Raw genomic sequence first — 11,307 nt, 5'->3', positions numbered from 1 at the left:
CAGTATGTCAAAGTAATATAATATGCAATTAAAATGTTCTCTCATACTGTCATTAAAATCATGTCATCATAGTATACAAACAGATAATTTGGAATGTCATAAAATAATAATTATTATCGTTAAATATCCTAAAAAGATAGTCATATTGTAGTCTTTCATACAATTAAATATAAAAGTCATGTTATGTTTATGATTTTAGCACTTTAATGTTAATAAGCTCCTAGAAAGACAACATGCTAGTCTGTTACGTTGCTTTTGCCCTGCATGTAGCTACCATGACATGTCAGTATAAAGCATACATTAAAGTCGCCTTATCGAAGAATAATACAACCGTTTTAGTTTTATGCCTCACCGAAATGCATCATGTGTATTTGACAAAATAATTGCAATGGCGATTAAAATGTAGTTTATTTAAAGTATTGAAAATTCACATTTCAATGCAATATATACACCGGCCCGTCCCTGTTCCACAGGTAGGAAAAAAACACCTCAAAAAATCCTCAGGAAACCTTTTGAAATATAATAAAGTAGTTATTGTACTAGTAATGCCTAAAAAGAACACAAAGCCAACAATGAGTGTAAGTGATTTTATTTACAGATAAACAGTCTGTGGATCTGGTTGCTGTACAGAACCGCCACCACATGTTATAAAATGTGATTTCTACAAAGGGCTAACAATTCAAAATGTACATGGGCCCCAGATCCTGCAAAATCATTCACTTTGTACAGCTTTAAACACGACAAATATCCACAGATGGATGGCAGCTTTTTTCTTTCCAGCAGCTGACATCGCAGTCCTCTCCGCTCACTCTCCAGAGGAAAAGTGCAACGTCCAGTTCGTTTTCCACAGATCACACACATGGTTGACATTCATGAGACCGTCAAGAGTTTAGACTCGAGGGTCCTCCTTCAACCAGTCATTTAGATTAACATTCAGAAAACATTAACAAATGTAGTTCATCTCCGGCTTGGATCCAGTTCAAAATGTATTTGGTATCATTTCCCCTCACAGAATCCTTTTAAAACTTTAATAACGTGTCTAAAATGTGTCTCCATTATTTTTTATAGAAATACAGTCAGAACATGAGCTTTAAAAATGCAGATGTGTACAAAGACGTTTGTTATTTTCGAAACGTCATCATGTAACATTACTTGTCATTAAATACTTCATGTTAAATGGAAGTGTTCATACATCACAGATATCCACCCCTCAGAGGACACATTGAACAGAATATTAAATGCCTTTTAGTTCATTGAATCAAAATCGGTTTTTTAAAGAAAACAGTGGGGGGTGGGGTGGAAGTTGATGAAGTTTTAATTTTGACATTTCTGCAGTTGTGATGCATTCGAATGGAGGATTAACTACAGAGTGACGGCATCATGTTTGAGACTGGGTTCTAGAAACATTGTCAAAGTGGTTCACGTACACATGTAGCAGCAAACATTAAGTCCTGTCTGCCTCATTAGCATTTCCTTTGGGCATGATATGAGGATCCATTTTTGGTTTTATATAAAAACACAAATCAATGACAATCATAAAATCTCCAAACATTCAGAAACCAGAGTCCACCTTCAGGTGCAACACTCAACACATCTCGGAGCTCCTCAGGCTGTGTGAGGAGCAGATGGAAGTCATTCACCGTCACAGGCTGAACATTCAGAGGCTGGTTAAGTGCATGTAAATTCAAAATATTATATATTTATAAAGCGTCTTCTTCTGGGTTTTACCAACAAACAACCTCCGAATAAAGTTTTTGGGACGTTCTGCAAAAACGTGCTCTTGTCGTCTGTTGTAGTGGTGTGAGATATCATAATGATACAAAATGAAACTCAGACGTTATGCGACTTGAAGTACGGTAAACCTCCAACATGGCTGACAGAATGTGTTTCCTTACAGGATAGAGGATATGCTGACACACCAGGTGAGTCAGTGAATTCATCTGAACAGCCGGCACGTTTAGTACACACATGATGAGCAGAACTATACTGATATGTCCAGTAGGGCTCCACTGGTGAAGTAAACTCAATAGCTAAGCCAGCGGTGTCCAAACATGTTTCACCGAGGGCCACATAGAGAAAGATATACGAAGGGCCGGGCCCCTCACAAGAGGCCATATTCCATCATACTTTAAGAATGTACCGAGGGCCCATTATTACATTACATTACATTACATGTCACTTGTTAGACGCTTCTATCCAAAGCGACTCACATACTCAACACTGTGGGCAATCCCCACAGGAGCAATTTGGGGTGAAGTGTCTCAGGGACACAACGACATGCTGACTGCAGTGGGGTTTGAACCTGTGCTCCCTTGATCCGAACACCAACGCTCTATCCACTGCACCACACGCCATTATAAATAGTTTGGACACCCCTGATCTAGACGAAAACTTTGTTTTGATAAAGTTAAAGACAGGTGTGTAAACAAACTAAATCTTCAGACCCTGGACCGACATTAAAGGCAGATTTAAAAAAGTGGATTTGAAACATTTAAATTAGGACCGCAACTAACGGCTGGTTATCAGTCAGTTTATAAAGCGGTTCATCATTTTTCTGAATTATGTTGAACATTTGTGAATTACGCTTTTCAAGATGTCTTTTTAGAGCCCACTGCTAACCCTTTTACAGCGGCCCAAATCCTCTGATTCTTTTTCTATGAATTTGCGAATTTTTCCAGCAGTATTTTTTACTTTCCTCCTAATCATCAATTATAAACACTAAATCCATTCTGCCACATTTTAAACTGCGAGGCAAGAAACGCCCGACGGCAACGCTTTAAAGGCCCGACAAAAACAAGACACTACAATAAATAAAGCTTACTTTGTATAAATAGAGTTCAAGTTAAAATATTGCTGATTAGTCTTCATATGCTGTATGACTACACAATATAAATGCATTAAAAAAACATCCTCTACGGCTGTGTATTTACAGTCTACAAACGGCATGAAGTTGTTGATGAGCGGGGCGAGTGCTCTTTCCTTCAGTTAAAGAGATAGAGTTTGTCAAACTGTTTTTAGTGTCAGGCAACGTGATGCTGACTATCTTTATGATCCCTCGCAGAGTTTCAAAAACATTCACAGTCTCCAACAGGTTTCCTGAGCTCGTCTTAAAGCGATGATGTGGGGTGAGGAGAGTTCATCCTGGTGTGTGTGTGTGTGTGTGTGTGTGTGTGTGTGTGTGTGTGTGTGTGTGGGTGTGTGTTTACAGGTAAGGCTCCCCAAAGGTCCTCCGGCACTCCATGACCCCCGTGCTGGGGGGGCGGTCACAGTTGTGGGTCAGCTTCACTACGCTCGGCAGGAGGCGGTCGTACGCCAGCTTGTACTCTCGATCAAATGCGTCTGAAGGGAGAGGAAACATTGTTGACATCCTCAAATCTATGGAGCTTGTGTTGTTGTGTTGTTGTGTTGTTGTGTTGTTGTGTTTTTGTGTTTTTGCTCATTGCTTTGGTTTTAGGCAACTTTTTGATAATAAGTTGTTTTGAGTCGATGTTTTTTTAACAAAAAAGCTCCAACAATCCACTTCCTGCTCAGCGCCAACTCATGAACTAACACCGTCAGAGGCTAGCTGGGGAACATAGTGCAACATTTGATGGCAAAAGACAAGGATCTAAACAGCAGAGTTTAATCGGAGGGAGTATTCATAAACCATTGGAACAAAGACATCTGATGTTGCCGTGTACCCGCTGCTGGATGTGTGACCAGGTAACTGCTTGCTCACATGTTTGTCATATGAACTTAAAAGATGATGATAATACTGTATGTCTAATACCTCATTCACACCAACGGTGTTTCAGGGCCGGTTCGGAGCTGGAGCTTGAAAAGCACCGGGTTTTCCTGTTCACACCGCAGCGGAGCAGCCTCTTAGCTCCGGAATCCGGTTCGTTTCAAGCACCAAAAAATTGGTGAGCAAAAGCACCACATAAGCCGCGTTCACACTGCGGTACTTTTCCCACAAAGGTTCATGCGAACTTAGTTCATGCGAACTCTTTAGTTCGCATGAACTAAGTACAGATCGCGTTCACACCAGAAAAAGTCCCTGGGGGTGGATTAGGCAAATGAAGCCGCTGACGTCACTTCTTCTTCTTCTGCTTTGGGTTTACTGGCAGGCCGCCAACCACTTCACGGCGTATACTGCCGCCCAAAGTCCCCGGCCGGAAGTCCCCGGAGTTGGGGACTGGCTTCAGTAGAAGCTGCCCGGAGTCCCAGCAGCTTCTACTGAAGCCTTCCGAGTAAATCGCCAGAACGCCGACACCTCCTCATCTCTACCGCTCCCATGTTTTATTTTGTGTTGCCATAAGTTAGTCTCTCTGCGTTTCTGCGCTGGGCTAATGCTAATGCTAATAATGCTAATGCGAGGATAATAAAATGGCGGCTTCACAAAACTTTTTGGGAGTTTTACGGGGCGTGGTTTGCAATCCGCCAACCAATCAGAAATATAGCTCTTTTCTCACAAAAGAGCCGCTCGAAAGTCCCTGCTTTCTAGCAGGGACTTTCGAGGGGGTAAAAAGGTTCGCATGAACTACTTTTAGTACCGGCTCTTTTTGGTGTGAACGCGATCATGAACTAAGTTCGCATGAACCTTTGTGGGAAAAGTACCGCAGTGTGAACGCGGCTATAGTCACGCTTACGTCGAGGCGGGGGCAGAGACAGATCAACTCCTGAACAACAACAAAAAGCCCGCGTTTTATCCAGTTTGTACACAACGATGGAGAAACGTAACAAGCAGCAGTGGTCCACTGAAGAGACCAGCTACCTTCTGGGAATCTGGTCTTCCGAAGAGGTACAGAGGAAGCTGGAGCACAATCGGCCATTGTTGTTGTTGTCGGTGTCAGCTGTGAGGGGTTTCCGCGCGGTTTGGCTTTATGAAGCAGGCACGCAAACGGTTACGTCATGACGCAAACGATGACGCAATGACGCAGCACCAGTCGGACTCTGGGCGGTGTGAAAAGAGCCGGAGCTAAACCGAAGAGCCGTTCTGAACCTGAAAAGCTCTAGCATGGAGCTTGAACCGGAGTTGCGTTGGTGTGAATGAGGTATATGTTGTGTTTACTGGCTGAAAAACAACGACTATTAATCTAGGTTTAAATACATTTCATCCTGGAACTTAATTCTATACAGTAAACATTACATTGAATGAGTCACACTGATGTGAAATAACGGGATGTGAGTATCTCTGAAGTTTGAATAAGAGACATAGTGTAATGATTCAAACATAAATAATGACTCACCAATATCGATGTTATCTTTTCCCAGAGCCACCAGGGAGAGGAAGAGGATGTCTCTGTACAAACTCCTGAGGATGAAAGGTCAAGGTTAAAATATCACAATATAAGTGTTTTTGTTTCATTAATAACCAACACATCTGTGATTAATACTGAAGGAGCCCTAAATCAACGGGTTTCATTTAGCTGTAAATGTAATATGATTGGCGATGGTTAGTATCTTGGTATTGGTCAGTGTTTGTAATATCACCAGTTATTATAGTGTTTGCACACATGGTCAAATGGACATGGGCGGAGCTCTAAAGTAGATGTCGTCCCCTGTTCACCTGAGTGAGGTGTGGGAAGAGAGGGTTGCTGTATTTGTGTTGGCTGCAAATAGCTGTGATTATTCTGATCATGTTTTTGTTGACAGTTGATAATGTTTCGGTAAATTAAGAATTGTTAAATATATTTTTGATTCCAGCATTACTTCTTCAAAGCCAAGCAGGCCCGACATCAGCCTCTCAGCGACTCATCCTAAATCTGCTACAGGTGTTTTTAAGAGGTGAAATGAATAAATAGGCCTCATGTGGAGCTGACCTCTGCCGTTTGACCCCGAGCGTGGTGCCCAGCAGCTGCAGCAGCTGGGCCATGGGCCGGCTCAGGTCGTTCCTCTGGATGCTCCTCACCACGCTCTGCAGCAGCTCTTCGCTGAACGGCCTCTCCTCCTCCGGGACCGGCCGGGACAGAGGGTACCCCACGTCTGCCAAAACACACAGAGTTCAGCGTTGACTCATACTAGTGATGAAGACATGAAACAATATAAACCTCCAGTTTCACTCAGTACTTTGGGCTGGGTATCTGTAGCCGTATAAAGCAGTATTCATTTGGCAAATACTGCAGGAGATCTATTCAAGGTAACAATATTCTTAAAACAATGTTGTTGCTGTTAAAATAAGTTATAATAGATAGAGGTATGTTCATAAAACCATGACTTGTATGGAGAAATTCATATGACTTTTACTGTTCTTTGGCAAAAGGTAAAGTAAATAATCTAAATTAAGACAAATACAAGTCGGATTTTTTAAATTTAATATTGGCAAATTGTTGACAAAAAAATACTTACTTGAAATACAAATGCAAAGGGTAAAAATTAAACCAAATTCGTATAAATGTGTTTTTGTTAGCATAATGATGCATTTGATTTGGGGGACCAAACCATTTAATAAATGCAAGGCGTGTGATGCTACAGCCACTTCCTGTTGACATATATTAGTTGATGTTTTTGATGCTACAGAATTTCCATACGGATCAACAAATGACATGTGTCTTTCTGAGGTTAATTGGTGCAACCTGATTAGTATCCTAGCCGTTAGAAGATTACTCACAAATTCAGTTATGGATTTATGAGTTTAGGCAACCGAGTCGTGGTGACAGAAAGATGATGAACCACTAAATCACACACTGGAGGTTCTCCGGAGAGCCAGCACCATGAGGTCAGTACCCAACCCTGTAAGTACTACAGCATCTCCATCTTAAGCAGTTGCTGATTAAAACATCTAAATGTCAGGGAGTGAAGAAACAAATTCACCAGCGATGCAAACCTACATTCAAATACAGAGCAGGGCTGTATTTGAAACAAACAGTTTCACAAAACAAAGCCCTACAATAACACTGCACATCGCACAGAGACGTTCACGTGGAACCATGAAAGCTAGAGGCTGACTTTTCACAGACGACACTGCGATGCATCAAGCAGAGAGCACAGCACAGGGACACAGCAGCAGGCCACACACACACACACACACACACACACACACACACACACACACACACACACACACACACACACACACACACACACACACACACACACACACACACACACACACACACACACACACACACACACACACACACACACACACACACACACACACACACACACACACACACACACACACACACACACACACACACACACACACACACACACACACACACACACACACACAAAACAGGAGACGAACACTCACTCTCTAACAACAGAGTACAATTAAGCCCTGGAAGACAGAGAGCAGACAGAGCCTGTTAGCACACGGACCAGCCCACTCCCAAGAGGAGCTAGTTGCTCCACGCCTCCTCCATTAAATAATCAATCAGTGCAGACGTGTTCGCAAAGAGTCGCAACAACAAGATGACACAGTTGGAAGAGCTCTAGTCATTATTTATGTTTGGCCTCAATTTTGCAGTGCTACCATTCAGGGAAGCAAAACATAAAAAACCGTGGATTAGTTGTGCTTTTTTTCCCTTCCTAAACTTGGTTGAGTTTTTAATTATAGAATCTTTAATGAGCAAACCTATAGGTGCAAGTCTCTTTTCTCAAATATCTATTGTGACTAGTAGTTTAAAAGCTCAACATTTTGTAGAAAGAAACAGAAAAAATGGTCAAAGAAAAATGCTTAATAATAATGCACATTTCCATCCACTATACGGACATACTGTACATACGCATGATATGGAGTCGGGCACATTGCCATAAACTGCTGTGACCTTCGAGTCATTGTTCACACTGTTCTGATGTTCTCATCTGTCGCCATTTTTATTCCCATAATGTTTTTAGTTTCCATCTTTTCCATTTTACCTGGTTCGCATTTTCTTATTTTCAACATACAAACTTTTCCACTTTTAACACTTTTTCTTTGCACAGATTTCACTTTGAACATGCTTTGATCACAGGAAGATTTAATCATACCAATTAGCGATCTCGACTAATGCATCCCAGTTAAACCATGTCTTAGCACGTCAACTCCACCTCCAAAACAACTCACATTTAAAATCAGTTTTAACTGAAATCATAACGTTGAAGGCACACATGTGACATACAGTAAGAACTCATTATTATTGGCCGATTGTTAACACAATAAAAATAATGTAGGATGACATTGCAATGTGAATTTCAGGACAAACAAACAAAATGTAGAAAAACAAGCTCTAGCTGACTGATACCTCATTCACACCAACGGTGTTTCAGGGTCGGTTCGGAGCTGGAGCTTGAAAAGCACCGGGTTCTCCTGTTCACACCGCAGCGGAGCAGCCTCTTAGCTCCGGAATCCGGTTCGTTTCAAGCACCAAAAAATTGTCCGGCCAGAGCAAAAGCACCGCATACGTCACGCTTACGTCGAGGCGGGGGCAGGGGGAATCGGAATCGTCGTTGAAGTTGATGATTACGATTGTAAAGCAGTTTTGAATGTAGCATGTAACGACTGTAAAGTTGGTAGTAAAGTCGTCCCATTTCTTCCATTTCGTTTGGACAGAGCAAAACCAAAACGAGTAGCGCTTCAACACAATCAGCCATTGTTGTTGTTGTCGGTGTCAGCTGTGAGGGGTTTCCGCGCGGTTTGGCTTTATGAAGCAGGCACGCAAACGGTTACGTCATGACGCAAACGATGACGCAATGACGCAGCACCAGTCGGACTCTGGGCGGTGTGAAAAGAGCCGGAGCTAAACCGAAGAACCCGTTCTGAACCTGAACAGCTCTAGCACGGAGCTTGAACCGGAGTTGCGTTGGTGTGAATGAGGTATGATGAGACCCTCAACAGAAATGAAAAAATACCCCAGAACACCATTGAATTGCTTCCCATTATCTGTCCACTTTACACAGGAAGTAAATGGTCTGGCTGTCCTGCTGAGTCTGACGCACAGAGCAGAGCAGAGTGACTCACTGAATGTGTTCCAGAGGATGTAGAGAGGCTGGATGGAGTCCTGGTGCAGCTTCAGGTTGTCCCACAGGATCTGGATCAACACGTGTTTACTGTCCTCCGACATCCAGTGACGAGGAACCTGGCGAGAGACAGAGACAGACGCACTGCGAGTCACTCTGACGGTCACATCATTAACACACAAAATATCCTTTTCAGATGTTTTTCCCGATGAACTCTTCTGATTGGAAAAATAAACTGTTGCTGATAATCTTGTTTTTGCTGACCTCAGGTGGAACGATGTAGGAAGTGCACTATGTTGAGCATAAACGTCAAACTTTCCACCTAATATTCACTACAAAGCACGTTATCACACATTATGTACTGTGTGTGTGTGTGTGTGTGTGTGTGTGTGTGTGTGTGTGTGTGTGTGAGTGAGTGAGAGTGAGAGTGAGAGTGTGTGTGTGTGTGTGTGTGTGTGTGTGTGTGTGTGTGTGTGTGTGTGTGTGTGTGTGTGTGTGTGTGTGTGTGTGTGTGTGTGTGTGTGTGTGTGTGTGTACCTGGGAGCCTCTGTTGCAGTGCTCCGAGGTGAGCATGAGTCCGGGCAGGTTGCTGGGCAGGTCCAGGCGCCTGAAGTACCAGACCAGGTTCCAGTAGATGATGGGATGCTGGTCCACCATGTCGGCCTCGGTGATCACAGAGTCGCCCTCGTTCTCCAGCAGGCTCTCCAGCTCCTTCCACAGCACCAGCGGGCTCAGGTAGGGCACCGTCACCGGCTCAGGGTTGTGGAGCCGCCACTCCATATTCAGCGGGTCCTGAGTGGGACAGGAATGATAGGTCAGATTTCTAACTGTCATATGTAAAACAAGTGTTTTTGTAGGTGTTCAGTATTGTGACAGACTGTGGCTTCATTCAGACGGCTGGGCAGGCTGCCTGACGCCGGCAAACGGTGGTTAATTGTTGGTGCTCCGTCCTGGGGACAGAAGGTGCTGATGCTGCGGGCCATGTGCCCCCCAGGGGACGGACCCTCCTGCCGCTGGTCAGACGGGATGTTGATAACTTCAGCATTGGTCGATGGAGTCCTGTGAAGGTTGTAACACACATCTCAAAGTCAAAATGATAACTAATCGCATACAGCTGCAAGTTTGTTCTCAAGAAAAGTCTGTTTTTAATCTGCAAATACGTATTCCAGGGGTGGTATAGTTTTACGTCCATAAAAACATCACACAGACACAGAATCCAGATGTCTATATTACATGAATAATATTCAGTAAAATCAAAAACACACAATGTTTTGTTCACTAAGAAGTCGGCATTAAGATATCATGCATGCACTGTTCATTCCTGTTGCCTACCCACTTCATAACCTCATCACACACACACACACACACACACACACACACACACACACACACACACCTTTTACAATGCAGATGGGGAGCGTGTGGACGCAGCTACACTGGGTTCTCAGACTAACCTGAATTTAAAATGTTCAAACTCTGAGGTAATTCTGTGCACGTGATTTCAATCCTCCCTGCTGCTTTCCTATGAAACCTGAGAAGGCTACAAGTTCATCAATAATACAGCAAACCAGACAGAAGAATCATTTTAGGATACGCATGTTAATCAATGAGGATGTGGTGAGTACCTTCCACTCCCGGCGCACTCCTGGACAGCGATCCCAGGGGAGGGAGGAAAGGCAGCTGTTTTAGGACACGGGGTGGACAAGGTGGACGTCCCCGTGTCCAAACCCGTGGATGTGGAGTACGACGAGGTCATCTCCTCGTCCACCGACGGGCTGCCCTTCAGAAAAAGCCTGCGACGTTGAGAGGAAACACAAGGGGGGAAATGACATCCAGGAAATAAAGGCAGGTGTAGTTTATCTTCTGAGAGTCGTTTTGACCTAATTCACTGTTTTTGTTAAGATCCCCAGATAGCCAAATGTACTGAAAAAAGTGAGTTGGTCATGAATCATGATATGTTCCCTCTTAAAGCCAGGTTTTCAGGAGATCCATGCATATTTAAAAATAAAACGTAATCAATCCTTATGATAGGGATTCATCACCCCATTCTTCCCACCACTACATTTTTACAGCAGTTCATCCCCTACCTGCCGGGGCCTCGCATGTCCCTGAGCTCCACGTTGAGGAAGGGCAGGAAGGGGTTCCCACAGAAGGGGCAGGTGGTGTTCAGGTTGGAGTCGTCCGCAGTCCAGCCGGCCATGATCTCCTCATCGTACACCAGGCAGTCGCACGTCTTACAGCGGGAACAGCTGGAGATCAGCAGCTGGAAACACACAGAGCGGCGGGTGAGCTTACAGACTAAAAGTCATCAAGTTTTTAAATAACATCTATTTAAACTACTTCACGGTTATGGTCTGTAAAGCACTTTTGAAAGCTGTTACA

The 11,307-nt window shown here is 43.5% G+C and overlaps 1 protein-coding gene across 2 annotated transcripts in view; it reads right to left on the bottom strand.

The window, feature by feature from the left end:
- Window positions 1–572: 572 nt before the first annotated feature.
- The window catches only part of LOC117463683 (C-myc promoter-binding protein-like), a 79,853-nt gene continuing 69,118 nt past the window's right edge, over window positions 573–11,307 (bottom strand). For both annotated transcript variants that reach the window (XM_034106060.2, XM_034106071.2), the window contains 8 exons: window positions 11,013–11,188; window positions 10,551–10,718; window positions 9,804–9,984; window positions 9,463–9,717; window positions 8,927–9,044; window positions 5,802–5,964; window positions 5,229–5,293; window positions 573–3,339 (listed from right to left, as the gene is read on the bottom strand). In XM_034106060.2, the coding sequence (XP_033961951.1) occupies window positions 3,203–3,339; window positions 5,229–5,293; window positions 5,802–5,964; window positions 8,927–9,044; window positions 9,463–9,717; window positions 9,804–9,984; window positions 10,551–10,718; window positions 11,013–11,188 (1,263 nt within the window). In that variant the 3' untranslated portion in view covers window positions 573–3,202. The remainder of the gene's footprint in view (window positions 3,340–5,228; window positions 5,294–5,801; window positions 5,965–8,926; window positions 9,045–9,462; window positions 9,718–9,803; window positions 9,985–10,550; window positions 10,719–11,012; window positions 11,189–11,307) is intronic.

The sequence above is a fragment of the Pseudochaenichthys georgianus genome, chromosome 3 (assembly GCF_902827115.2).
Source record: "Pseudochaenichthys georgianus chromosome 3, fPseGeo1.2, whole genome shotgun sequence".
Lineage (NCBI taxonomy): Eukaryota > Metazoa > Chordata > Actinopteri > Perciformes > Channichthyidae > Pseudochaenichthys > Pseudochaenichthys georgianus.
Note: the sequence above shows the minus strand (reverse complement) of the source record. Positions and strands in the feature narration are given on the sequence as shown.